The sequence below is a fragment of the Capsella rubella genome, unplaced genomic scaffold (assembly GCF_000375325.1).
Source record: "Capsella rubella cultivar Monte Gargano unplaced genomic scaffold, Caprub1_0 scaffold_1, whole genome shotgun sequence".
In the NCBI taxonomy this organism is placed as follows: domain Eukaryota; kingdom Viridiplantae; phylum Streptophyta; class Magnoliopsida; order Brassicales; family Brassicaceae; genus Capsella; species Capsella rubella.
Window position 1 is genome coordinate 249,806 of NW_006238923.1, and position 27,962 is coordinate 277,767.

The 27,962-nt window shown below is 34.2% G+C and overlaps 7 protein-coding genes across 7 annotated transcripts; 3 read left to right on the forward strand and 4 right to left on the reverse strand.

The window, feature by feature from the left end:
• Positions 1-1,307: 1,307 nt before the first annotated feature.
• Positions 1,308-2,428, forward strand: LOC17897044 (agamous-like MADS-box protein AGL28). The gene is made up of 2 exons (XM_006304094.2): positions 1,308-1,615; positions 1,707-2,428. Exons 1-2 carry the CDS (start codon positions 1,313-1,315, stop codon positions 2,118-2,120), a joined length of 717 nt encoding a protein of 238 aa, XP_006304156.1. The 5' UTR covers positions 1,308-1,312; the 3' UTR covers positions 2,121-2,428.
• Positions 2,399-4,039, reverse strand: LOC17897844 (protein REVEILLE 3). Its single transcript, XM_023789267.1, is given in 7 exon segments — positions 2,399-2,835; positions 2,951-3,010; positions 3,089-3,198; positions 3,299-3,412; positions 3,501-3,722; positions 3,725-3,849; positions 3,982-4,039. Coding segments are annotated over 6 exon segments (621 nt in total). The 5' UTR covers positions 3,807-3,849; positions 3,982-4,039; the 3' UTR covers positions 2,399-2,802.
• A 716-nt stretch (positions 4,040-4,755) lies between these two features.
• Positions 4,756-7,877, reverse strand: LOC17896755 (C-terminal binding protein AN). The gene is made up of 7 exons (XM_006304912.2): positions 7,253-7,877; positions 6,846-7,011; positions 6,600-6,730; positions 5,687-6,478; positions 5,452-5,499; positions 5,253-5,366; positions 4,756-5,153 (listed from the first exon to the last, which is right to left on the reverse strand). The coding sequence occupies exons 1-7, from the start codon at positions 7,838-7,840 to the stop codon at positions 5,082-5,084; spliced, it is 1,911 nt and encodes a 636-aa protein (XP_006304974.1). The 5' UTR covers positions 7,841-7,877; the 3' UTR covers positions 4,756-5,081.
• Positions 7,878-8,066: 189 nt separating this feature from the next.
• Positions 8,067-10,106, reverse strand: LOC17900660 (uncharacterized protein At1g01500). The gene is made up of 2 exons (XM_006303956.2): positions 9,204-10,106; positions 8,067-8,739 (listed from the first exon to the last, which is right to left on the reverse strand). Exons 1-2 carry the CDS (start codon positions 9,942-9,944, stop codon positions 8,506-8,508), a joined length of 975 nt encoding a protein of 324 aa, XP_006304018.1. The 5' UTR covers positions 9,945-10,106; the 3' UTR covers positions 8,067-8,505.
• A 3,385-nt stretch (positions 10,107-13,491) lies between these two features.
• Positions 13,492-15,757, forward strand: LOC111832648 (heavy metal-associated isoprenylated plant protein 39). Its single transcript, XM_023790189.1, has 3 exons — positions 13,492-13,527; positions 14,309-14,384; positions 14,970-15,757. The coding sequence occupies exons 1-3, from the start codon at positions 13,522-13,524 to the stop codon at positions 15,413-15,415; spliced, it is 528 nt and encodes a 175-aa protein (XP_023645957.1). The 5' UTR covers positions 13,492-13,521; the 3' UTR covers positions 15,416-15,757.
• Positions 15,758-17,565: 1,808 nt separating this feature from the next.
• Positions 17,566-20,202, reverse strand: LOC17898028 (1-aminocyclopropane-1-carboxylate synthase 2). The gene is made up of 4 exons (XM_006304969.2): positions 19,994-20,202; positions 19,712-19,843; positions 19,193-19,353; positions 17,566-18,902 (listed from the first exon to the last, which is right to left on the reverse strand). Exons 1-4 carry the CDS (start codon positions 20,162-20,164, stop codon positions 17,876-17,878), a joined length of 1,491 nt encoding a protein of 496 aa, XP_006305031.2. The 5' UTR covers positions 20,165-20,202; the 3' UTR covers positions 17,566-17,875.
• A 2,912-nt stretch (positions 20,203-23,114) lies between these two features.
• LOC17900442 (probable desiccation-related protein LEA14) lies at positions 23,115-26,727 on the forward strand. Its single transcript, XM_006305687.2, has 2 exons — positions 23,115-23,411; positions 26,303-26,727. The coding sequence occupies exons 1-2, from the start codon at positions 23,206-23,208 to the stop codon at positions 26,550-26,552; spliced, it is 456 nt and encodes a 151-aa protein (XP_006305749.1). The 5' UTR covers positions 23,115-23,205; the 3' UTR covers positions 26,553-26,727.
• The last annotated feature ends 1,235 nt before the right edge of the window (positions 26,728-27,962 follow it).

Here is a 27,962-nt window from a genome sequence, read left to right on the forward strand (position 1 = left end):
AATCCAGATTGGCAAAATAGAGTACAAATGGGGTTAGGAAGAAATATTTTTGTAAGATTTTAAAAATGGATACACAAATTCAAGTAATTTTTGTTATATTCACTACTGTAATTCACCTTTTCTCTTTAAACCTTTTAAGATTATAAATAAATTAATATATCAAATATGTAAAAAGTTTTCTGTTAGATTATAAAATAGAAATGTACTTATTTTACATTATACTTTAGTTTATAACGGTTAATTGCTAGTATCAAAATTTTCAACTTGTAGGAAGCCTAATACCTAGTATGATCCATATTACAATACTAATAGTAATTAAAATATTCGATCATGATAAATTTCAAAAGACGGCGATCAAATATAAAGTACATCGTATTTATACATTTTTTATCATACAATAAATAAAGAAAAGGAGCACTGACAATTAAAACAAAAATTAGAAAAATCAGCGATCCAATGATCAATGTATGGTTAACAAAACAACAATTCGACCATCAAATTTAAAATAATATATTTTTGTTTAAGTTAGTTTTCAAAAATATAACCATTACTTAAGATTTTTTTTTGCATGCAAAATACTTAGGAAAGTTTGCGATTAAACTTAAAATTTTATTTATATATCATCAAAAGTAAATTATATTGTACTATATAAACTATGTTAATCTACTCTAGAAGAATTCCCACCAAATAAAAATCTACTCTAGAAGAATAGAAAAGAGACAAAAAAATATATTATTGGACATAATAATATCTCATTTATGTTTTGTGTAAATTTTTGTTTTTGTGTAAATTTTTGTGTAAATTTTCTATAAATTTTTAGACATTTACAATTAAAAAAAAACAAGTAAAACTTAAAATTTTCTAAGTTGGATAAATACAAAATGTCAAAAAGGATATAAAATATAGACAAAATAGTGGAAGATATACACATTAAAAATTACCAAATGTTTTTGTGCATATCTCTTCACCAGTCATTAGTACCTATATATGATAGATGGTAGTAAAAGCAATATCACCAAATTTATTAAAAGTTTTAACAGCTTGTAAATCAGCACTGATAATTAGATAATAATGTAATTAAAAGTAATTTTAATAATATATTACTTTTATTGATAAAATGTTTAAAGAATTATATACTCCTAGAATGGCATTTCACAATTATATATTTAGAAATATCAAATATGAATAAATATTTACTTTTAAAACCCAAAACGAAATTTGGAAAATATAAGTATATATATATAAAGATACTATCAATTCATTTTTACTATCTTTTGTTAAAAAAAAAAAACATAACAAACATCTAAAAAAAATGGTGAAAAACAATCTTGGCCGTAGAAAAGTAGAGATGGTGAAAATGACCAACGAGACAAACCTTCAAGTGACGTTTTCAAAGAGAAGATCAGGTCTGTTCAAGAAAGCCAGTGAACTGTGCACCTTGTGTGATGCTAACATAGCCATCCTCTTGTTTTCACCATCCGGAAAAGTGTTCTCTTTTGGCCATCCGGATCTGAGCTTGTTACTTGACAACTCTCCAGAACGTATCAGCAACATAGATCTTGATCACGGCAGCAGAAACCCCTATCTCCAAATGCTCAATGATCGCTATGCTGAGGTAAATTAAGTTTTCACTTTGTCTTTTTTTTTTTTTGTATTCATGGTGTGTGGCATGCAACAACTTATAATGTTTAATATTTGTATCGTAGTTGATGGCTGGGAAAGAAAGAGAACAGATGAAAAGGGCTATGATAGTCCAAAACCAAAGAAGAAACAACGAACCTGACAACTGGTGGAGAATCTCTACAGAAGAACTCAGCTTTGGTCAATTGGCTCGTATGAAACTTGCTCTTGAAGTTTTGAGGAGGAAAGTTGAGGAAACAGCTTCCCAGTTTCATCAGACAAACGCAAACTACTACATCGGGAGCTCTGGCACTGCTGCTTCAGAACCAGTCAACGGTGGTAATGTCTCCACAAACCAGGAGCTGTTTCATCCAATTTATAGTCTCCCGTTTGGATTCAATGTTATGAATCGCACACCAGCTGGGTACAACCACACCCTGATCCACCAGAACCTGGAGTTTAAACACCCTCATCCTTACCATGGGCCTCGTTACTATTAGTCTTTCATGTCTCTCTCGTTGTGTGACTTTTTAAGTCTCCAATAGAGTGTGTCTTGCGTTGTGTCTTAATTTCTCTGTTTTGCTTTTGTTTGTCGTTGCTGGTGTTGGACCGACCCCCTCGGTGTCGTATGACTTTTATAAGTCTTCGGTCGATGGTGGCTTGTTTGTCCCCCTTTCGTTATTTCTTTGGTTTCGATATTTCTATGGAACAAGAGTATTTCTTTTCTTTACAACTTTATATATGAAGGATTTTATTTTACCTGATATAAACAGTTGCATAGAATAACAAACATATTATTTTTAATTTACTTGTGTGTGTTCAATACTTTTAATTTATATGATGTACTCCAAAAAAGAGAGCACAACACGAGCATCATAAATTCTACGCCAGCTGACGATCCCACCAAGCTTCGGCTTATCTTCCTTCTCTCGAAGTTTGCAACTAGGGATGAAACAAGTATAAAAACCTAATTAACGATTAAAAATTATTACAGAAACAAACGCTACTGTCTGTCTTTCTACACGGACTACTATGATGTTGACTTGTATGTACAACCGCCTCATTCTTTCGCTCCAGTCACATTGTAGGTAATGTGAGCTCGACACGAGACTCCAAAACTTCGATATTGAGGCTACTAACCAGTAAAGAGAGTAATGGTTTCTTCTCATTCTACCTTCATATCTATTTGGCGTTGTATGATGATATCAACTTCCGCTGCATAAAACAGAGCAATCATACCATAAGCACATAAGACACTTCTTGCTACTTCTCAGTTCTCAGAGCCAAAACATGAAAATCAAAACGTTATGAAGCTATGATTATCACTTACTTGTTCTTCAAACTCGGGACTCCTCAGGTTTACAGACAAATTTCTCATCAGTAAGATGACCTAATAAACAAAAATAGTGTTAATCACACTTTTCGATTCCAGACATGTTCCCTAGCAGAGAGTTTATGATTCACATACCGTTTCTAGGTTTATTGGATCCATTTCCTTTAATCTTTGGACATGATCTGTTGTTTTAGGATCAAATACACTTCCTATGAAGTTGTAAACTTCAGCGAAATTTGGCATCACTGTGTTGAAGAACCAACACCAAACAAACAAACTCATAATCAGTATACATCGAAAAGACTGAATCATGTGGTAGATATGTCCAAAGTAAAAATCGTTTACCTCTATGTGGCTTTCCACAACTTTCTTGGTCATTTTTCTCAGTAACGGTTCGAGTCCTCTGCTTATCTCTACTACCACTAGTGCTGCAACAGTTCTCTGGGACTCCCAATTCCTCTACAAATCCCAAATTCATTACCCCACATTATTAACAACTTAATAAACAAAGATATCTTCACATCAAAATTTAAGCGCATTAAAGTACCTTTAATCATTGAATTTGGCGTATTGACATTGCAGCGCACAAATCCATGCTTAGGAGTGCAACTAATCACCGGCTGTGAATCAGTGCTGTATAAGTAGTCATGCTGAAGCAATGCGTTGGAAGATGTAAGAGCAACTGCAGCAAAACCACAAGCATGAGAGGTTGGGATAAAGATTTGAGGAGACAGAAGACAACAAAAGGTAAAGTAGAAAGAGGACAGTATACCAGATTTAGGAGCCTTTTGCGGATAAGGATGTTTTGCTTTCCTCTTTGGTCGAGGAGGTGGGAGATGTTCATTAGTCCCATTCTTCTGGACTTTGAGAAAGTATTTCTGTGCGTGGCTTCGTATCTGCCAAACCAATATTTCATTACACATCATAACAGAGAGCTCAAGAAATTACTGTTTTATTAATGTAGTTACAGAGAGTTCAAATGACAAAAGTCGAATGTAATATATATGTTGGATAGATTCTTGAATTACCTGGATCACTGTTTTCGATCCAACAAAGGCTTCGATCTTCTTCCAATCCCGGTCGAATCTGTAATCAAATTAATAGCGATCACAAGAAGAACAAAGCTTGAAGATTCCATATTAATGGAACTAGATGAAAAAAGGGCCGAGAAGTAAAATAAGATATAGCATACAAATGGAGAGCTTCAAGAAACTTGTCGTGCTCTTGCTCCGTCCAGTTCTCCCTAGACTTGGTGATTGTGTAAGGCTTTCTAATCTTCTTCATCGGATCCTCAAGAAAAGACATCGTATTTTTCCGTATGGTAACTGGTATCGTCGTTGCCGTATGGGTAAGAGTATTGAAGACAGGTGAATTCATCATATTCGTGAGGAAAACAGTGAGCTTGACTAGAATTTACCGTCACATTAAAAATAAAAATAAAAACTCCCTTTTCGGTTTGAAACAGAGTCCGTGAGATTGGTTGGTGCTACTATTATATGCCGGAAGAAGCAAACAAAGGGTACAAGCGTAGTTTAAAAGGTAAATGGTTTTAAGCCTAACACGTGTAAGGAGCCGGTTGCCTCTGGTTCAGAGCGTGGGACTAACAGCTTGAGGCCATGTGGACTTTGACGCCACGCACATAATCAAATCCACGGCAGATGACGAGCCACGTGGATGGCGATCGTAACCAGGCAATATTACTTATGAGTTATGAGTCATAAGTTATGAGTCATAAGTTATGAGTCATAAGTTATGACATACAGGTGGTTTCTTCGGGAAACACAGACGCGGAACAGGGCACATCAGCGCGCACACAATCTATTTTAAAATTACTAACCAAACACACAAGTCTCTCTCTAAGACAAGCTTTTAAGTTCATCACGACCAGACCCAAAAACAAACAACAAAAGTCTCTCTTAGACAAGCTCATCAGATGTTTCTACAAACTGAGAGAATTAACATATGATTACAGATAAGTTGGTTATCAACCAACTAGACAACACACGACATCGATTGGAAACACAAAAAATGGGTGCTTTTCTTTTTGTCTGTGAATCCTAAGGATGTGAAAGTAACTAAAAGAAAGAACATAGAGAAACTCACAACTGCAGAGACCCTGTTTCTTTTTCTAATCAATCCAACGTGTGATACCATCATCTCCTACCATCGCCAATATCTCCACATGCACGTCCAACACCGCCTGCAACATTGTTTTATAGCATTTATACAAATCACTACTGTTTGCCACAAATTAGGGTTTCTTGTTTTCCGGCCATTTTGTACGAGGACAGAGACTTACCGAGGAATTCCTGCAGTTAACAAGCCTGCATTCGTCCAAAGAACCTTCTAGACTCCAACTCTCCCACACGTCAAAACTATGGCTAGCAAACACAAACTCCATCCTTCTATTGATCTGAACGCATACAACCACTTTTTAGTTTCCACAAAAACACTTTCGAGTTATAAATGGAAGTAACACTCTGTAATGTAAGAGGTACCTGCAGTAACTTCCCACCAGCAGCAAATGATCTCAGACCTACAGTGTCCTGGAGAAAAAGTTCATGCAACAAAACCAATTAGCCATTCATATGAATATATACCTTTTTCTATAATAAGCTTTGCTCAAGGAACAACAAGAGGCAAATTCTGTTCATCCAGTCCCCACTGATATTATATACCCAACCACCTTTAACCAGGCATCGCAAGTAAGATTAATGGGAGAGAGAGGTTTACCTTGTTTCTGTATGCAATAATGAATTGTGCAGCAGGATCCCGTTTGGATACATTGGACAAAGTATCGAGGAACCAACCACCATTTTTCGTTCTTTGCCTGGAAACATGGAGGCCCGAGAGATCTTTTGCATACAAGGCTACTACATATCCATCTTTCAGCAGCTCACTCGACTTTCCAATGAACTTCTTACTACTTGACATTACAAGCTGACTTGGGGAAGACTCTTGCATTACTTCAAGAGGTGTTTTCCTATTTCTGGAATCTTCAGGAGAAGCACATCTAGAACTGGAACTTAATACCTCTTCCGTGTCACTCATAGCAATATCGTCTCTTCGCGAAGTACTTTCTTCATGTAACCCTGAGGAACCCTCCGCTTTTTGCATGTATTTTTGCTGTGAATGCCTCTTTTTGGCTTTCTTACCAGATCTGCTACGTCTTCCATCAGATTTTACGGCAGTATTTTGAGAAACGTGTTGCTGACCAGGGTTCAGAGAATCCTTTAGCTCACTTGCCTCTCTGCGAACGATATCAGCGCTGGTGAGTGTACTTTCTCCCTGTTGCCTACTGGTGGATTCCACTATTGCTAATTTCTCATGTTTGATGGGTGATTGTTCTTCTTCACTTGCTTCGCTTTCCTCAACTTCCTCATCAGAAACAGTGTTACCTGGTATTACACCGTCTAAGAAAAATGAATGCAAGATAGAGATGGCCTTCTCCCTTATTTCCATCCATACTTCCTCGCTGTAGTCTGCACTGCGAGGTAGTATTAACACATTTGGCATTTCCTTCACCTGCAATTAGAACAAGATATAATGAATGCATGATAAACAACAAGAAAGAGAGACGATGATGTAACAAGAGAATAAGCAAGCACAAATGTGAAGTGCAGTCAATGAAAAAAGAAATTCATACCCATGCTTCCATCCATTGTGGACCTTCAGCACCGTCAAGGGCGCAGCCAGCTATAGTGCCATCAATTAGAAGTTGTTTCACAGCACAATCATCCAACAGCTGGCAGCTTCCAGTATTTACAAGAAAAGCCCCTAACATATAGAATCAACCGGAACTGAAGAGAATGAGAGAAAGCAGGAGTCCATCTTCAACTTACACTTCATGGAGATCAAACATCATTTGACTACCAGAAAGGAAAACTCATACCAGGTTTAATATGCTGCAAACATTCTGCATTAAGTATCTGAACCGTGTCATTTGTTAATGCACAATGAAGCGAAATGACATCACTCGCTGCTAGTAGATCATTTAATGTATCCATTCTTCGCGCAGCACGTGGGAATCTCGAGGGCCTGATTCGTTCTTCATCTCCCTATACATATGCAAACGCAACTATTGACAACAATCCAAGCAAGAGGAACTCGAATGAATAACATAGTTTAGCCATGGAGGAGTTAAACACCTCTAAACCGTTCCACACTTATATTCATTATATTGAACCAAAGACCATCCTAACAAGCCATAACTGAGCACTTTCTCGACGTCTCAATCCCTAAAGAGTCGATTTTTACTAAGAGGCTATAAGCTAAGTGAGACATTGCTAACATACATACCTCTGGAACATCAAAGTAGAGCACACTCATCTTGAAAGCCAAGCTTCTGCTAGCCAAATACCGAGCAGATACAGATCTGCCAACGATACCCAAAACCATACCACGACACCGTCTCATTCCTCGGCAAAGCGGCTGAAGCGATCCGAGCCATCCAGATGCAGAAAGCGCGTGGCGCGAGAGTAAATGCGTCCGTCGAAGGAGTCCAAGGATAAGGGCCATGACTGTATCCGCGATTTCCTCGGCTCGGGAAGTATCTACATGGACAAGTCGGAGACCTAGGTCGGCGGCGAGTGTCGAATCGACAGCGCGATCAGCAGAGCCAAGGCAAAGAATGAGTTGGTGAGGACGGAGTCGGCGTTGAGCTGCACGTGGAAGGTATGCGAGGGAGTGGAGGAGAACTGCGGTGGCGGACTCGATCTTACCATCGGCGATGCGACTGAGAGGGACGTACTCGACACCAGCAACGCCGGCGAGGGAGTCCTGCTCAAGCGCACAATCCTCGATGCAGTTGAGTGTGACGACGTGAGGCGACGGCGGTGACGGCTGGTCGCGATGTGGCATTGTCGCAGACGAACGGATCTTGCTCATCTCCTTCTTCTTCCTCTTCTTCTCGCTACTCTCGAGAAGTGAAATTTTGATTTTGGGAACATAACGATTTAGGGTTCAATGTTGTAAACTCTGACAAAATTAAGGGCCTAAATTGCATTTATCATAACTTCAGGGCGTATACTACAATTTTAAACAAATTCAAAGGCATATTTATTTGGTCCGATACAGATGCTCGACGTAATACAATATCGTTTCGACTTTCGACTAAAAATAAACGACGTCGTCTATACATATATTTAGTTACGAAGTCGTTTACGTTTACCGACAAAACGCAAACCAAGTTATACAGGTGAAACATGTACACACTCCTTATGCCACATTATTTCCGGACCGGGAACCGAAGGACAAACTTCAGAGTTTGACAACAACAACAACATCTCTTTCCACACAAGAGCACAGACTTGAGAAAAAGAGAAAAACACATGACTAAGGCAAGATGGGAACTCTCTCTTGTGCTACTATAGTATATGAACAGAGCCGATTATATATACGCAAAAGAAGGACACAAACCGGTGAAAACCAAAAGCTCTATACATCTATCTACCAAAATTCTATCTCATTTCTTTTATAACCCACTACTATGTCATGATCCTTAGGATCTCCACATGTCTAAGTGGGTTTGTATAGTCGATGGTAGGTGATGATCAGAGAAACCTCCTACGAAGGTTACTAGTTGTTGCTTGATACGAACGCATGAGTAATCCAACTCCAATGCCTACACCAAGGCACATCCCAAGGCCTATCCCAACTCCAACTCTGACACCTGCATTAAACCATGAGAGTTGCCCATCCTCATCAACGTACATCCCCTCAGGGTAGTATCTCTGTGCCATCTTCATTTCAGACTCATCGTAATCATCAACTTCTGATTCCATGATCTGCATAAACCAAACGACAAACAAGATAAGAACCAAAAAGTGGGAGCTTCTAACGCCATTATATGCAAAGAGGTGGAAATCCATGTTAACAACTATCGAGATATCAAGAAAGTCTTCTAACCTATAAACATGTATGTATCTTAATTACTGATCAGACAACATTTCAAAAGGCAAAAGTTTCAAATTCAGCTGTAGAATACAAGAAAACACTCAAGAAGAAGCTGATAAAGACTTTTGTAACTCCAACAGTCTAAATTTTAAATTTTGCGAGTGATCTTAATAACCAAATCTCTTCTACAACATGCATAACTCATAAAACGAGACTACATCAGTAACCTTTTCAAATCTCAATCCCAAGTTAAGAGTAGCCACTTAAGGGCTTGGTGGGAAATCATCAAACAAAGAGTTGTAAATCAAAATCATAATCAATCATCAAACAGAGAAGTTAGAAATCGGAGTCATACCTGCACTTTGCTTTGCCGGGTCAAATCATTACCAATGGTAGCAATGTCTTGCTCTTTGCCAACTTCCTCATCCTCAGGGATAGCGTCGAGAGTGACGTGCCTAGCGACCTTCCTCCTGGGACTCACCTGAATGGTCTTGGTCAATATAACAGGAACACCGCCACAACAACCAGCTATATAAACCTCCACGGACGGAGACGAAACGCCAAGCTTTGGCTGGAAAAAAGCAGAAGAAGAAGAAGGAGCCGAGCCTTGTCCGTTGCCCATAGCTATGTAACAATCCATACCCCATCCAGTCTTGGGATCACTCACAGTTCCGTTGTTCCACGCACCTTCGATTCTATCTAGGTTCCCACACAAGACCATATCGTCGTTATGGTAAACCTCAAAATCAACGGATCCCGTAACGCGAACGGTCTCAGTGCTAACGTAAGTCACCTCCGACGTTTCCCGGTCGACTCTATCACGGCGTAGTTTAAGAGACGCCGTCTGGGAAGAAGGAACTCGAACGCCGTTGACCTCCAGGGAAGCGCCGGTTTCACGGCGAGGATGACGGAGGGTAAGAAAGTCAGGGACGTTCTCAACAACACAGGGAGCGATGCGGACGTAGAACAAACGAACCTCCAGCCAAGCAGATTGCGACGATGCCGAAGACGGCGGCGATACGGTGGATGTATTCATGTGGTACGATTTGTTAGTACCAAACGTATCCTGATGATGATGGTGATCTCTCGAAATCATCTACAACAGATTGATGACTCAAGAAAGAAGAAAACAAAATTCGCAATCTGAATTGATGAGAGATTATGAAGGATTGAGGAACCAACAGACGATGAATGAATTTGAGGGAATCGATCGAACAGCAACTTTTTTTTGTTTGTTTGTTTGTTTTGTTGGTTTAGGTTTTTGGGGGTTTCAGATATTTTCAAAGGTTAAAAAATAAAAAAGGTCACAATTAAAAAATATGTTTGACGACGAGGTAATTACGGAGGAGGGGTCAAAGTACAGAAACCGACAAGATTACTACCCTCGTGCGACTCGCACGTGTAACAGTTATTTATATCCTTTAATTGAGTTGTTAGATAACTGGGCCACATTAGACAAAATAATAATAATAATAATAACTGGGCCACAATATTCGCAAGGTCCCTTTAATGGGCTTAGATACTTTAGACTGGGCTCAATTGCTGTATATCATTTCACACCAGCTTAAAATTTTTTTGGCAAACTACACAATGTCGTTTGATGTTATGTTAACACACCTCGTTCACTAAAATAGCCCAATAGGCCCTAGAATGTATACCGTATGAATGAATAATGATCAATGAAATTGCATGGACTACTACTATTTACGGTATTACCATATCTATTTTACCACCCAAAAGAAAAAGAAAGATATGGATGCACTCATGCGCTGAGTTTATAAGGTCATATAATACAAATGAAAGATGATATATAGTGTCTCACCACCAACCCAAACGTATACTAACCGCAAGCCAAAACTGTATGTGCTTCTTCGCACAAAAAAAAGTTAGCATTGTATATTTATTAAAAAGCAGAACCACATTTAAAATCCGATGAAGTAAGTAAAGAATGATTCATAAAGCAAAAATCATTTTACTCATTCGGGTCATTGACCGTACGGCAATTATTATTTATAATCATAGCAATAATATATATTCTTTAGTAGAGAGGTTCCTTTTTATCTATATAGACCTGTATGTTTTTCAAAAGAAAAATTATCAATCCCTTGGGGGATAGTGATTCCTCACCGTTGGATCTGAGATCTTGTCGGATGAATTGGACCAACTTTGGAAATACATTATTTATAGGCCGGCTATAATGGCTTCTTCTTCCTTCTCTTTTTGTTAACACCGAAAAGATTGGGGCTTGTCATCTCACCATCCAATTAGGTAAGGCGAATTTAACCACTAAGCAAACTTAATAAGATTAACCTGACATCAAGATTTAATTTACGTATTTTATGAAAATAAAGATTTTGCAAACTCATGTGTATGTCCGCAACTGAAGATCCGTGTCGGAAGTTTACTTAGTTGATCTTAATTGCATCATGTTGTAGTAGTAGTAGTAGTAGTAGTAGTATGGTTTTGACCGTATTTTAGATCCTCCTTGTAACGGTTGCTTTAAACTAATGTACATTACGTAGTTTTTAGTTAACATTTAATTCGTTATCATATTTTACGCTGACGTAGGAATTTTATAATACGTAGAAGTTGATTACCTGAGATAAGTAAAAAATACTTTGATTTACCAGTCTGATAATGCCAATATACTATGATGCAGAATTAAGACACGAAAAAAGATTTAACATATTTTCTTTCAAGATAATAAACGAAAGTTTAGCAAGATATATATAGACTCTTCTAAATGTCAAAAACAAGCAAAATCCCATTACTAGCAGCTGCTATTAACAAAACAACCCAAAAATACCATTTTCAATTTGGTCAAAACTTTTAAAAGGCACAGTGGTTTATTTTTATTTTTTTTGTCAAAATATGCGATAAAATAATAAAGGAGTGGTTAGGTCAAATCGTGTTAACTCTCGCGTTTGTCAAACTAAATCATAGGCGAAGTCCTCTTAAAATAAAAGGAATCGACGGTCCAAGTCAGAAGATGAGGATGGTAAGAACAACGAACGGCTAGGAATTGAAATAATAAGCCGCCTTTTTAAAAACTAATAAATACACATCTTGAAAAAAATTGCTATAACAAAATAAAATATATAGATATTAAAAATAAAAACATGAGCAGAGTAGTGGGCCTGAGATTCCACTCTAAGTGGCCCAGATTAGAAATCTCGTCACGTCTCGTTTCTCTAAACTCGCAGTCACAGCAGGGATGCGTGCACTTCACGCGCAAACCAAACACAATCCAACATATATATAGTGACGCATACGTACATATATTAGAAAAGCTGCTCCACTTGTATTATTCGTGGACGTGAAAACTATTAAAAGAGAAAAAAAAAAGAATGAAATTGTAATCTACGTGGGCATACACGTGGAATATATAGCTGTTTCCCACTTACACATGATGTATATATAGATTATATATTTTTTTTTATGTTTTTGTTTTTGGATGGGAGGGATATTATTTTGTCTTTATATGGAGAATCGAATTCGTGTAGAATTGGCAAACTGATAGTGGAAGCAGGATAGAGAGCGAGGACTCAATTATTAGATAAAAAATTTCGATTTCATAAAACTTTAGATATATATTATAAAAAAAAATCAATCATAGAAATGGAATTTAAAATAAATAAATAAAAATCTTGGCAATTTAAACAGCATTGTATCTTCTTTAACAAGTTTTTTCTTTGTCCTTATATATATACTTCACCAAAAAAAAATAGCATAATGGATTAGTTTTTTTTTTTTTTGCCTTTCTTATGTTGAGAAAAAGAAAACAACAATAAACGACCTAACCAAAAGATTTACATATGTCAAATTCTGAGTAAAAATAAGAGAATAACGGGTAATTGTAAAATCCGAATTAGGTCTTATAGCCACATAATATAATACCCAAGATCTTGTAATATAAAAAATGACAAAATACTTTGATACTCCCGGAGTATAAACTTATTCTTGGCCCCAAAAACAAATCATCAGTTTTTTATAATATACAAGGACATATATATATTTTAATCTTAAAAGTAGAAAATCCCTGAAAATAAATAAAAAAAAAGGAAAAAATGACGTGGATAAGGTGAGATGGAAATTTGAAAAGAGTGAGAAAAAAGGAAACAACAAAAACCAAAGGTCGGAAAGCAATGACGCTGATGAGTATCTCGCACAAGTAGCATCGGTTTATCTACAACACACACACGCGCGTGCATGTGGGTAACAAACATACGCGCGTGCATGAAAGAATGAAAAAATGAAGAAGGAGAAGAAAGAGATGTCCTCTGCTTCGTACCATTCGTTTCATTCAGAAGAAGAAGAGAGACTCTCCTACTCAATCCTCATCATCATCCTCCTCTTGCTCTCTCTGTGCTCTGCATGCATCTCTCTCTCTCTCTCTAATTGATCTCTCCACTATTTTTGTCAGTTTTTTTTTTTCTATTAAAATAAATAAATAAATACGAGAGATCAGTGTGTTTGTCCAATCTCTTCTATAGCTCTTCCTCGTCTTCTTCTAAAGTTTCCAATTATTTCTTTCATTCTTCATTCTCAACTCTCACTCTCTCTCTCTCTCTTATAACCCAGACACACATCTTTCTTTCCTTCTTCTTACACATCTCTCTCTCTCAGATTCTTTAGAAAGCTAACCTAAACAAAAAAAAAAAAAACAGAGAGCAATGAAGGTCCATCTCTCTCTCTCTCCCTCTTACTCTCTCTATCTCTGTGTATTCAAGATTTGATAGTCCTAGGATTCGAATTTCTATAAGAAAATATGTGTTGGGAGATTCCTTTTTTTTTTTTTTTTTAATTCCATATATCTTGAATCTGAATGTAACCAAAGCTTTTTTTCTTTCTCTTTATTCTTTATACTAATGAACCTCTGATTCTTTATTCCTTTCTTTTGTTGCATTACTTCATTTGTGTGTTATTATTTACATGCGATCTATCTTCTTCTTTTGCAGTTTTAAAATAAATAACCAAAAAAACCAATCTAACTTTTTTTTAACTTATTCTGCTCTTATTTCAACATAATTCTTTCATGTTTTTAATCCTTTTTTTTTCTTTTCGCTTTTCAATTCAAAAATCATAAATTGAATGATGGACATGCAGACATGCTCTGCTTTGCAAAACTCTGTTTCTCTTCTATGTTTACGCTTATACACATGCATGTCACACTCTCTGTCTTTGTGTCTATATCCGTACACATAACATTTCAGTTGTTTTTTTTAAAAAAAAAAAATCTCCTTTAAGAACCTTCAAAAATCTCTGTTTTTCTTCTTCTTGGTTTGTTCTTGGTGATTCATTTTGTTTTGTTATTTTTTGCATGATCTTCAAATTCCTGAAGGAGAAGAATCCTGTGAGAAACATTAAAATAGGAGATTATTACATCATCTCTGTGATCACACTTTAAATTAATTAATTTTTCACTAAAATTTGTATTTGTCCTTTGTAATAATTTCGCAGAAAATGGTGCTAAACTTGGATTTGCATGATGATAAGGCAAAACAAAAGGCCCTTAAAACGGTTTCTACTCTCCCAGGTAAATTCCCTAATCAGAACATTTTTACATGAGCCTCATGTTGGTTACACATTAGAAACAGGGATAAGAGATCTCTTGCTCTCTTTAGTCTTTTACTTAGTTCTCACTTCTAATCCAACCATTAGATTAGTCTCCGATTTGGTTGGTAGGGTTTGTTAAGCATGTTTTATATTCGTTTATTGTTGGATGAACAATCACGAGCTCTTCTGACAGAAATGTCTATCTTTTTCAATAGTGACACTACGGTAAAATGTTGTGTGCCATATTTCAATTATTGTTTATTTGTGAAACTCATTGTTTTATTTCTTTGGAATAAAAATCAAATCTAGGCCACTATAGCTTCTTTGAAATATGTGCCCATCAACTGAAATATCATATGCTGTCAAACATCTTTTTCTTTCTTTTTTTCTTTGTTTGTTTGTTTGAGTCAAATTAGTGTTTTCTTTGTTAAATTAATGTTTTTACGTCTTAATTGTTGGCCTTTTTTTATATAAAATGTTGCAACTTACATCAATAGGGCAAAAACTCAAGTGTGTCTATCAAAAACAATGGTTACAAATTTCATCTTATTTTTTTGTATTCTAGGAATCGATTCCATTGCAATGGACATGAAGGAGAAGAAGTTGACGGTGATCGGAACTGTGGACCCAATAAACGTTGTAAGTAAGCTAAGAAGGTATTGGCCAATGACGGACATTGTACTAGTGGGACCTGCGAAAGAGCCGGAAAAGGAGAAGAAAGAGGAGCCGAAGAAGGAAGGAGGTGGCGAGCCGGCAAAGAAAGAAGGAGAAGCTCCAAAAGAAGAAGGGAAAAAGGAAGGAGAAGCCCCAAAGAAGGAAGAAGAGAAGAAAGAAGGCGGCGAGAAGAAGGAAGGAGAGAAGAAAGATCAACCGCAGCCGCAACTAGTCTTGCCGCCACCGGATCATGTGTTGGAACTTGTAAAGGCGTATAAAGCATATAATCCTCACCTAACCACACATTACTACGCCCAAAGCATCGAAGAAAACCCTAATGCTTGCGTTATATGTTGAAAACATATAATGTTTTATATAATTTGAGGGGTGGAGAAGATGGACCGATCTATAGTGAGGACTGAGGATGAAGAATAAGAAACACATGCATGATATATCTTAGTCTTAAAAGATATATCTTCAGATTGGATCGGATATGTTTTTTTTGGTTGGCCCTCGATAATGCGGGGACGTTTAATTTTCCTTAAATCGATTTCGATGATATGTTTTCTGTATATATCGTCGATAGTACTAGAATTTCATTTTACTTTACTTTACTTTACTTTCAAGGGGGAACTTTCTGTATATAATGGTGTTATATATGTGCGTTAGTATTTTTGATTTGTTTGTTAATTATCTTAATTTCGATGTCCTTAGTTAATATTTTTTTTTTGTGTGATACACGTTTTATATCATTATTATTATTATTACTGTAAGCTTATTCTCTAATAAATAAATAAACCATCTACTCCATGGTTTTTTATCAGGCTGCAGCCAATTATATTTTTAAATGTATGGTGGATGTTAGTTTAGGTGTGTATAATGAATGTTGTTGGGCGGCTTATTAACATTTAGATGTGAATTTGATGACTTGTTTTTTTACCTTCTGTTTTGCACGAAGCGAAAGGGCATGGCCTTCATGATCATCTGATGAGTCAATTTTAGAAATTTTCTAAAAGGTGGTAATTAATTTCTAATGGTTCTAGTTTTTTTTTCCTCTTTCACGAATGTGCCTTTATTTATGATTTTCTGAGGATAATAACATAAAGTGAATTTCTATATTATTATTTATTTATTATATTCTTTTTTAAAAATGGGTTTCTCTAGATAGAAACAAACAACTTAAGAATAAAAATGTTCGTCTCTCGGCCACATATAAAAGTCCTTTAATTTTCGACACCGAAAGATTGACAGTATTTTCAATAAATTGAATATATAGTCTTCACGTAACCAAGTGCATCATAAATGTCGTAGACTCATAGATAAAGTAGTGGCACAACTTGAAACCAAATGCAAATGTCAAAAGAAAAGAAAAAAAAAGAACATTTTGATTGGTAGCCACCTAAAAGGAGCATGTGAAAATTCAAATAAAAACTTTGGTAAAACATCAGGTATTTACAAGTTTTAATTTTGTGATTATTCTTGCTACAGTATTATATAGATCGACAAAAACAATATACATGACAAAAGAAATTCCCGTGAATGTCTTTGCCCATGTCAGTTTTTCTACCAAAACAAATAAAAATATGACTTCATCACGTATCGTAAAATACTGTAGATGATGATCATGAATCGGTGGTGACTGATGATGACGACGACAATGTCGATGATTATAAATAGACAGATACCTACATAAGTACGTATACTTAATTATCCAGTTTCAAATCATTCTGTATGAAAAGGATCAAACCCTTTCTTCCAAATACCAAAATATGATTTTGTCTTATATAGTTTTGTGTACTGTGTACAGTAGTAGTAGTATCAATATCAACCAAGAGGCGGCCCAAAGCATGCCTTAGCTTTACCAGTTTAATTACTTAACAACTCTTAATAGTTAATACTCAATACTAGCGTATAAATCAAGCAGACGTATGGTTTCATCAGCCTAATAAAAAATTTCAGAGGTCGGGCAAACTTTGACAACTAATAACTAATGGTTTACCAAAAAAGGCTAAATTCAAAGTATTATATGTATATATAGTATTTCATTCCAGCTGACGATTTATCATTAACAAAGGAAAAAAGGGAAACAACACAAAGCTGACGATTCATGATATAATTAATGGAGATTTCATCATTTTAGATAGCTAATTATTTTGAGTTTTTATCATATTTGGTGCAGCTACAATAATGCTGATGACCTTTTCCATTACCCACCATGTATTATTATTGCAATGGCAAAATTCCGGAAAAATATAAACTTAACATGAATGAATTAAACATATCTTTGTAATCGAATGTTTTGTATTAATGCATTCAATTATTTTCAGAAAATGATAGGTATGGTGGCATGCACGTGTGACGTATTTGGCGTGGTTCTAGAATAATCGAATAATTTAGCTTAACAAATCCTCCATTACGCACATATTATCAAACCTCCCCAACTAATAATCACTGGTGATCCATTTATAAATTTATCATTAAAAATATATTTTTATTTATTTATTGCACACAAAAAGATAAATAAGAGATTCCAATAGGATAAATGTTACAAACCAGCACCACTAGGACAATCTCTCGATTAAATCCTAAGCGGAGGAAAAAAAAGAAAAAGAACATAATTAAACACACAAATCTTTAAAGTTACCATTTGACCACAGGATAAAAAAGCTCGCAGTCAAAAACAAACCTACTGTCCAAGTTGAATTATTCCCAATCTTACAACAAAGAAAAACACATTCACTTACTAACATTTGGAGTGAAACGAGGACTTGTTCATCCGATTGATCTTCTCTCAGGCTTTATTATGCCTTAAGAAGATCATGCACGGAGAAGAGGTGAATGTGGTGACATTATCCCTGGAGACGAGAGGCCATCCTCGTAAAGCCTTCGGAAACTTAGTCGGAGATTGCTCTGTCTCCATTTCTGTTTTTTAGCATTGTTGTTCTGGCTTACCTGATCCTTGTCCGATGCTTTCGCAATGGTCTTGTTGTTGCTCTTTGATACGAAATCTTGGATCCGTCGAAGCGCCACGTGGAGAGTATCGTCGTCCATGTTGGCAAAGCAAACCCTAAACCATCCAGGTTCCGTGCAATGGAAGGAAGAGCCTGGAGATACATTGAGCTTAACTTTGTGGATGATTATACGCCAAAGCTCAATCTCAGATTCAAACGAGTTACGATCTCTCAATAGATGTCTCAGATCCATCCACACAAATAAACCTGCGCTGCTTGTCAAGCAAGTAATATCTGCTTTCTTGAGCCCTATGGTAAAAATTTCATGCCTTGTCCCTAACCTTCTCGAGCTTTCCATAAGAAAATTCTCCACAAACCGATCATCGGATAACATGGAAGCGAGCATGAGTTGTGTCTGAGACGAAACTAGTCCGAAACTCGACATTTTCCTGGCACAAGACACGACCGAGTCGTTGTAAGAATAGACTATACCGACTCTAAAACCAGGAAGTCCCATGTCTTTAGAAAGACTATAAACAATGTGAATCAAGTCAGCGTTGACTTCAGAGTTGTCCACATCGTTGACCACCTCAGCAACGCTCACAAAATTATCTCCGCTAAAGACTGTGGCAGCGTAGATCTCGTCGACGACTAGGTGAATGCTCTTCTTCGTGACGAACCGGACTAGGTCCTTGAGTGTGTCTTTATCCAACATCGTACCGAGCGGATTTGATGGATTAGTCAAAATCAGACCTTTGACTTTCTTATTAGACTCTTGGGCTTTTTTATAAGCCCATCCCACGGCCTCGACGGTTAATCTGAAATTGTTGGAGCTTGAACAAGGAATCGGGATTATGTCGACACCTGTACGCCACCTCAAGTCTCTATCAAATCTGCAAAAAAAGATTTACATAATCATCACACCGCACGTATGAGCTACCCGCTGTATCAAAACTGCAATTGAACTGATATACCTTTACACGTGTGATAAAGTTGGCGAAAGAGTCAAATCTTAATACTACTACTAATATTATTAACTCATTTCAGTTTAGAATTTGTTAACCCCCAAAAAAGTATGTGAAAGCAACAACGTTAATGAAATTTCTCCTAACCATTATCCGTTATCATATATATATATTTTTTTTTTGAATATAATTAAAAATAAAAGTATTAAAATGCTTACGCGGCATAGTAAGGAGAGGGAATAAGGAAAACGTCGCCGGGATCGGCCAGGCAGAACATAATTGTTTCATTGGCTCCGGTGGCGCCGCCGCTCATAACCACCCTCTCTGGATCAAACGTCACTCTTCCACCTCGAGCTTTTCCCATGAAATGTGCAATTGCCTTCAATTCAAAAATTTCGATTTATTTTATGTATTTTTTTTTCTTACTAAATGTAGCATGACTAAATTTGTTTTAGTTTCTTATGGATTCCATATTTAATGCCAAGGTTCGCTTTAAAACCAAACCAAAGAGAAATAAACGCGATTCTATTATAACCGAATAAAAACAACAAGGAGATTAACCCACAAACCCGCGTTTCTACGTGATAACTAGTATATAAGAATTTACTTCATAATGGTTTATCCATTTTGAGTTTCTATTAATAGAAAAAGAAAACCGGGTTCGACCCTATATATGTATAATCTACGTATTATTATTACTTCACGATAACTAGACTACTTGAGCGATGTATTTATACCTGTCTAAACTTTGCAAGGCCATGATAGTCTTGGAAATTAGCGATGTCGCTAAACTGACGAAGACCTTCAAGAGTGCAAATAGAAGCTTCTGGGTTCTCTTTGATCCAATCTTTGATCAAATCCAAGCAAAGCTGTACAAAACGTTTAGGAAAAAAAATGTCTTATTTGTTGTTTAGACGTGTCCATGATAGCTTAGCTTATACACGAATGAATTAAACATGCTGAACTACAACATATGCAATATTTTATTTGGATTCTATATAATTATAGTTTATGTATACCTGATTCTCTGCAAGACCCATTTGGATAATACCATTTGGATTACGAGATAGATGGAAAGGATCTTTGTCGTAAGCTTTCCATCCATCAAAGTACTCAGAGTTCTCGCCGTGTTGATTGTTTGTCGCTATTTTCGACAGAATCGCACCGCTATTTTTCCCAGAAATTCCCATTCGCTGTTCGTCTTTTGGGGTATCAATATTGATCTTATGACAAGTTTTTTGTGGTGTGTAGTAATTATCGTGTGTATGCGGTATTTATATAGGACTCGAGACATGATGAAATGGAAACCTTGTGTAGAGACAAAATAAAGCTGATGTGGGGTCTTCAAAAAAATAGACATTTAGGATTTGATGAAACAAAGCAAAAAGGAATTAAGAGGCAAAACCAAGGAAGATGCTCCACCCAAAACAATATATACTTATAAGTTTTTGTTGCCATGAGTTTAGTTAAGGTGGTTGTTTTTTTTTGCTAGCTATAGCATCAATAATTATATCGTATCGAATTTGGTTGATTACGTATGAATATATATATTTGGTTCGACGATCCAATAGTTTCGCATTAATTTCCGAACGTTGCATTATTAAAACCCATTGTGAATTATTATTTGTAGGAAATTATTATGTGTATTTATTTGAACCCAAGGCTATTTCTAAGCAGCTTCTTACGAAAAATGTTGACCTTCAACTATACCAAGTCATGCAAACAAATATAAAGGTTAAAGCATGTGGAGAAGAATATTTCTTTGAATACAAATATATACGAGAGAAAAATGTATAAGATTATTCAAAAGAAGAGACCAAATTGTAACGTTCCAAATGGTTTAATAAACCATTTGGTAATGTAATATGCACATGTATATAACTTCCGCCACATTATTCCAGAACCTGACTGGCGTAAAAAAGAAATATTAAAATTATTTTGAGCGTTCTGTGGAATTTGAATTCATAATTTCCGTTTATGATAAATAACTAAGTTTTGTAGAACCACGACAAATGGTAGTATAATAATCTAAGTTGTATAGTATGAACGAATATATTAGTGAGAATTAGTTTTAATGGGTTGACTAGGTTGATTTTGTATGTATGTTTTTCTTGTACATATTTGCTCGTAGGTTCATAACCTAAATATATGATTATGTTAATTTGAACTACCAAATTTGCTATTTGTAGTTATACTATATATGAAGGATAATGACTATATATAATTATGATACAAATACAAATATTGTTATGTTTGGTCAAATCAACTACATGCACTATGTGATTTTTACTTGCAACTTTACGCCGCAAATTCGCAGGCGACGACCACGTGACAATACCCTCTTAATAATACTTGACAGTTTTTGGAAGTCAAAAGCTTCCTATTTTTCTAATCGTTTTCTTTGAAAACAAGGTCTTTTTATAATTTTGTCTTAAGACTAAAGATATTAAAATCTGATTTTGGCTCTACACTTGTAAATGTCGGATTATAACTACTAAACTTTCGAAAACAATATTCTTAAAGCACGCATTGCTGGAAAACCTAATTACAGGGGGGACATAAAATCTCAATAATATAAATTAGAGATATCAACTTTTGCCGATTTGGAGTAGTTAAAGTGTTACACTTTTCAAACACAAAAACCACACGAACCCATTGTTTTTATGATCCTACGAATCTCTTGTGGAAACAATCAAGACAGTCCTCTACATATATATACACATTTTATATTTTCTTACTAATTGGCCCGACATCTACCAACACCGACATATATGCTGCTTTCGGCAGTTTTGATTAATTTGGTGATACTATTGTATATCACTCCAAATCTTCAATTATTTATTACATGATACTTAATTCGCTGATCATCAAATATTTTCTATTTTCTAGGTTCGTGGAGTGTTTTAGGTATGATATTCTTTATGTAAATATATATATATATGTAATCTATGTACACGTACGAGTATAATTGAAAACTTTTATCTCTCCTAATTATAGATGCCAGTAAATATTAGTAAGCTGATTAAAAAAATTTACAAAGCAAAAAGGATACACGATTTTTAAATATTATTTTTGGTGATACTCCGCCATCGCAGTTGTAAAGTTCGACGAGTACGAACTCTTTTTTTTTTTTTTTTGACGAGTAATAACTTATAACTAAGCAAAGAGTGTTATAGTGTGAATATGTTTTGGCTTTGTGGAGATTTTGAACTCAACCACTAGTAGACTAGTAGTAACTTGTTCGTGTCAATAAAACTGAAGCATGCTAAAGAAAAAAAGAAAAAAAAAAAACAAAAAAACTGAAGCATGCTTCTTCTTTGAATGGTCAATAAGTCAAAATAACTCACAAACATGCGAGGAGGGCGCTCGAGTCTTGACTTATCCTACCACACAGAGATTAGATGCTGACTCAGCGGCTGTCGACTAATTGGACACGCTTCTTCGATTCTCCTCCCACTAATCACTCTTCAACACGTGTCACGCCTACGCGACTCAAGCACTATGATCAAGTCAAACTGTTGTTTTAAGTGGACGGACTACTAGTCCGTGTGTATATCCAGTAACGTATTTTCCTGTCTATAAATGTCCAGTTGCGTATTTGTCATGGGCTTGAAGGCCCATTTATTTGAAAGTTCTATAATTAGGAGATACGCTAAAGGGGGCTTTACGATACATGTGAGTCAATAAACGTATTGTGTACCGCGATGCAGGGGAATAACACTACGTTCCACCGACGTGCATATGATGAGAGCGGGGGACATAGTCGGTCCATTAAATACCCCTTGCGCATCTTATTCCTTACGCCAACAATACTTTCCCACTTTTCTTTTCTTTTCTTTTGGATAATACTTTCCAAATTTTTGTCATTCAAATATCGTGAATATTAACTATTCCATGACTAATCTCTATCGAGTTTAATTTCAAACAAAATATCTACATCTTGTATTATAATAAGATATATACTTTTTCAGCTCTCTCTATTTAAGAATATTAATAATTAATCGTTTTCATGTAACCGAAAATTACCAAGCACAGGACACGTATAATCCACGCTTTCACTCTCACTCGTCAAAAGCCCTCACACGTACACAAACCCCATTATAAAATGTAATCCACTCACATGTACCGACTTCACAAAAACATCGTAATCCCATCCGTTTATATATAATCCAAGACAAAACTTCACATATCATCACATATATACACAAAAATCAAAAGAAGAAGAAACGTTATGGCGAGCTTGCTAGATAAAGCCAAGGACTTCGTGGCGGATAAACTCACCACGATCCCTAAACCGGAGGGTTCCGTTACTGACGTTGATCTTAAAGACGTGAACCGTGACTCCGTCGAGTACTTGGCCAAAGTTTCCGTCACTAATCCTTACAGTCATTCCATTCCGATCTGTGAGATCAGTTTCACTTTCCACAGCGCCGGCAGGTAAAACACGCTTTCTAGCTCCGTCGTTTGATTCCTTCTTTTTTTCCATCCATCATCCATTACAAATTATCAATAAAAGATCTTTATCAATAATCATATATATATACTAGTTTACTACCCGTCGATGGACGGGTTATCTTTATTTAAAATTAAATTAAAATTAAAATTTATTATAACTTATAAAAAAATAATTTTTAATTTTTTTTTTGAAAAATAAAAGAAATTAATTTCATTTGGAAAGATATTTTATTTGTTTTGAAGTATCAAATAAACGTGGATATATATATATATATAGATATATAGATATCTCTTAATATTCGTTATTAAACGTTAATTATAAAAATCTAATAATGTCAAATTGACAATCACCAAAACATTTGGGAGCTATTTGGGAGATATTCACCATTACTCATAATATTTCTAAAATATTTTTAAAAATCTTAATTTAGCAATTATCCTCTAAAACATGATTATACCATTTTGTTAAAACTTTATTTCTTAACTTTAAATTTTTCAAAAAATGAAAAATTAATTAATTATTATTTAATATGATGGTAAAGTTCTTTCAAATTAACATCAATATAAAATATGATGTTAAATACAAATATAGTCATTTGTAAATAAATTCATATAAACAACATAAATAAACATAATGGTTCTAAAATAAATTATAGCATCGTTGAGGAAAACATTAAAAAATCTTTTAAATACGAATTATAAAAAACTACATATTTTCTTTAAAAATATTTTAAAATTACTATATTACGATTTATATTGAACTTTGTTATCTTTAATTTAACCGAAAAATATTATTTTCGAAAATCTTTTATTCACCCTTATGTTTTAGACAATGAAATTGCTCAATGGCATAATACATTCAAACATAAATTAAAAATTAAACAAATATAACATATTATAAAATAAAAATAATGAATAAAATTATGTATTTAGTTACCCTTGTTTAATTGTAAAACTTAAATCTCACTCCTCTTTAATAAACCCAAACCGATAAATAATCTCGTTTAATTATAAAATCTAAACTATAATGCAGATTTACAAACTCAACATATAACCCTCATAACTGTAAACCCTACAACTGACAAAACCAAAAATTAGTTTAATAGTTGAAAGAGAATTTTTAAGCAATACCCTTTTTGGTGTACCCGTTTTAAAAAATACACCAATTTTCTATCCATTTAAAAAAATATCCCTTTTCAAATATGAAAAATTTTAAACTTTTATATATTTTATAAGGTACATCTAGATAATCATTACTATTAAGAGACTCAATGAAAATATTTATAAAGTTTTAAAAAGGTTTTAAACGGTATTTATAATACTTTTATAAGGTTTTTATAAGGTTTAAAAAGTTTTGATATGTTTTTTAAATAATTTTTAAAACGTTTTTAAAAGGTATTTACATGGTATTTAAATTTACACACATAGAAAGATAATTTGTGTCTAAATATCTAAGCTTACATATACTTTTTATATAAATATCAATTTTTTACTTTTTAATTATCAAAAATACCCTTTACCATACCACTTTTAAAAAATACCGTTATTTCAAACTTTATAAAAAAACGACTTTAAATATTGAAATTTATACAAATATGTGTGAAAACTTATAAATATACACACAAATTACCTTTATATATGTTTAAATTTTTATATATCTTTCATAAATAGCGTAAAATAACTTATAAATACCTTTTAAAAACATTATAATTAAACCCTTTTAAGAACCACTTAAAAACCTTATAAAACTTGTAAAAACGATTTAAAACCTTTTACCTTTTAAAACATTTGTATCAAATTTTCAAGTAGTAGTTATTATATAGAAGTACCTAATAAAACATATAAAAAATTATAATTTTTCATATTTAAATATGGATATTTTTGAAAATGAATAGATAAATGAGGTATTTTTGAAAAGAGGTACGTCAAAAGGGGTATTTCTCAAAAATTCTCTTTAATTTTTTATAATTGTCTTTTAATCTTGTTTAAAAATTCCATTTGTATCTTAATATTAAAAAAATTAGATATAACATGTTGCGACATCTTATGTTTTTACTTGACACTTATCATGATCACGTGGGTTAGTAAATTTAAAAACTAAGTTTCGATATATAATCTCGTTTAATTGTTAAACTTAAACCATAATTTTAATTTATAAAGATAAACCATAATTCTTATTTATCATTTATATACCCAAACCAACAAATAACCTGATTTAATTGTAAAATTAAAATTTAAACCTTAATACTCTTCTGTAAACAAAACCGCCATATATTCTTGTTAATTATAAATTTTAAATCCCTATCTTATTAATAAACCAAATTGACATAACTGAAATTAGGTTATTTGTTTAATTTTACTAATAATTTTTAATATATAATTCTTTATAATATATATTTTATATATTTCCTTTTTCGATAGGGTTAATAATATTTCTATTTAATCCAAATATTAACAAAATTAGTTATGTCACGTGACAACATCTTATCGTTTATAATTGACACGTGTCACGATCTTGTTAATGGCTGACTTTGAAAACCAAGGTTTATATAATAAGATGGTTACTTGGTTTGGTTCTTCTGTTATGCTCTGTTTTCGTTTGGTTCCGTTTAGATGGTTCGGTTTGATTTTTTTGATTTTTTTTTTTGTTGAGTTGTGAAAACAAAAACCCGGTTAGATTGTAAATAAATTTTGGTTCGGTTTACATATGCCAGTCATGCGGGTTTCTTTGCTTGTTGGTTACATATTATTAGAACTAGTGTACATATTTTGAAAATAAACAAAAATCTTGGGCATCTTAATTAGAATCATTAATCAATTCCATATAATGTAACTACATATATGCAAATGCAATGATAAAAAATATGATACAGGGAGATAGGAAAGGGGAAGATACCAGACCCGGGTTCTTTGAAAGCTAAGGACATGACAGCTCTTGATATTCCGGTGGTGGTGCCGTATAGTATACTCTTCAACCTGGCTCGAGACGTTGGTGTGGACTGGGACATTGACTACGAGCTTCAAATAGGTCTCACCATTGACCTCCCTGTCGTGGGCGAGTTTACCCTCCCTATTTCCAGCAAGGGTGAAATCAAGCTTCCTACTTTCAAAGATTTCTTCTGATCTTTTTGATCTAGCTCTACTTGATGACCTCTAAAAGCCATCATCGTTATTATATATGGTGACGATGATACTGCATGTAACGAATGGGTCTTGCCTATATATATAATCAATAAATGTTAATTTTTGTCATATCATGTGATATAATAATTAAATCAATGTTTTATGATTTCAGTTATATATGGTTCTTTTTGTTTCCATTCAAATCTTTTAAGTTGCATAAAAAACCAAACCAAACGCAAGGAATACCTTGATTTAATCAGGTTAATTTGACATGAAAGCCAAATGATATGTTAGTTCGAGTTTAGAGCATGTTTATTGAATGATATGTTAGTTCGAGTTTAGAGCATGTTTATTGGTAGTATGTTAGGTTTTCGTATAGTTTAGCATTAAAATTTAAAAGTTAAGAGTTAGGAGATTTTTTTTTTTTTTGTATTTTTGTATGTATATTGGTAGGTTTTTAATTGTGGTTCTTAGTGGACAAAAAAAATTGAAATGAAATTTAATTAAAATTTAAAATTATTGAAAATTTTAATTTTATATAATACAATAATTATTGCAAGTTAAAAATTTTAAAACAGACATAAGATACAATTCATAACATAAATAACATAAAGCATAATAATTTTAGTGTTGATTTCTTGAAAATTTTGGTCATATATGTTTGACCAAATTGTTTTTGATGGAAAATATTATCAAATTCTTTGTTTAACGCTTTTTAGAGATTATTATTGGAAAATGAAGCCATTTTCTTAATTGGAATTTTGGTTTGAACTTGATTTTTAGAACAAAAACTTGAACTTGATTTTTAGAACAAAAAAGTAACAATTTGATTTGATTTGAGAACAAGAGCTTGAATTTGATTTTTAGAACAAGAAAATGAGAAGAGGTTTGATTTGAGTTGAGAACAAGAAAAGAACAAAAGGATTTGATTTGAGAATAAGAAAACAACAAGGTTTGGTTATGAAGTTGAAAGAAGAATAACACTCTTGGTTTAGATATTTGAAATATAAATTATAAAAACAAAACATAACGTTGTTGTTTAGATATGTACAGTACATGCATGAGCAATGTTATATCGTTGTTGTTGTTTGAGCTGAGGGTCCTCGCAATAAGAAAAGCCATGGCCAGTTCTATATATCACCATTGAGTCTCGGTGTTCTTAGTGGTTGTGAGCTCAAAAATACAATCTATTACAATTAATGGTTTTTTCAATTACCTTTTCATCTCAGTTTTGGATTTCATTAATTTTCTAACCGTATGTGTAATATGTTTGGTGCATGATGATGGAAACAGGATCATATATTACGACTTTTACATGAATTTTTTCATCATCGTTTTTGGTCTTTGCATCGATTTGGTACATGAGACGCAACAATATCCACTTCGCCCCTAGACGGAGCCTTACATATA

What these genes read in the sequence shown, in the direction of transcription:
- LOC17898028 (XM_006304969.2), bottom strand. Translation starts at nt 20,164, where the DNA reads ATGGGAATTTCTGGGAAAAATAGCGGTGCGATTCTGTCGAAAATAGCG. An exon ending in TGGGTCTTGCAGAGAATCAG is followed by an intron (nt 19,844 to 19,993) that starts GTATACATAAAC and finishes CGTTTTGTACAG; the next exon opens with CTTTGCTTGGATTTGATCAA. An exon ending in CCCTCTCCTTACTATGCCGC is followed by an intron (nt 18,903 to 19,192) that starts GTAAGCATTTTA and finishes CTTTTTTTGCAG; the next exon opens with ATTTGATAGAGACTTGAGGT.
- LOC17897044 (XM_006304094.2), top strand. Translation starts at nt 1,313, where the DNA reads ATGGTGAAAAACAATCTTGGCCGTAGAAAAGTAGAGATGGTGAAAATG. An exon ending in TCAATGATCGCTATGCTGAG is followed by an intron (nt 1,616 to 1,706) that starts GTAAATTAAGTT and finishes TTTGTATCGTAG; the next exon opens with TTGATGGCTGGGAAAGAAAG.
- LOC17896755 (XM_006304912.2), bottom strand. Translation starts at nt 7,840, where the DNA reads ATGAGCAAGATCCGTTCGTCTGCGACAATGCCACATCGCGACCAGCCG. An exon ending in TTATTGCATACAGAAACAAG is followed by an intron (nt 5,500 to 5,686) that starts GTAAACCTCTCT and finishes CTTTTTCTCCAG; the next exon opens with GACACTGTAGGTCTGAGATC. An exon ending in TTAACTGCAGGAATTCCTCG is followed by an intron (nt 5,154 to 5,252) that starts GTAAGTCTCTGT and finishes ACAATGTTGCAG; the next exon opens with GCGGTGTTGGACGTGCATGT.
- LOC17900442 (XM_006305687.2), top strand. Translation starts at nt 23,206, where the DNA reads ATGGCGAGCTTGCTAGATAAAGCCAAGGACTTCGTGGCGGATAAACTC. An exon ending in ACTTTCCACAGCGCCGGCAG is followed by an intron (nt 23,412 to 26,302) that starts GTAAAACACGCT and finishes AATATGATACAG; the next exon opens with GGAGATAGGAAAGGGGAAGA.
- LOC17900660 (XM_006303956.2), bottom strand. Translation starts at nt 9,944, where the DNA reads ATGATTTCGAGAGATCACCATCATCATCAGGATACGTTTGGTACTAAC. An exon ending in CCCGGCAAAGCAAAGTGCAG is followed by an intron (nt 8,740 to 9,203) that starts GTATGACTCCGA and finishes TGGTTTATGCAG; the next exon opens with ATCATGGAATCAGAAGTTGA.
- LOC111832648 (XM_023790189.1), top strand. An exon ending in AACGGTTTCTACTCTCCCAG is followed by an intron (nt 14,385 to 14,969) that starts GTAAATTCCCTA and finishes TTTGTATTCTAG; the next exon opens with GAATCGATTCCATTGCAATG.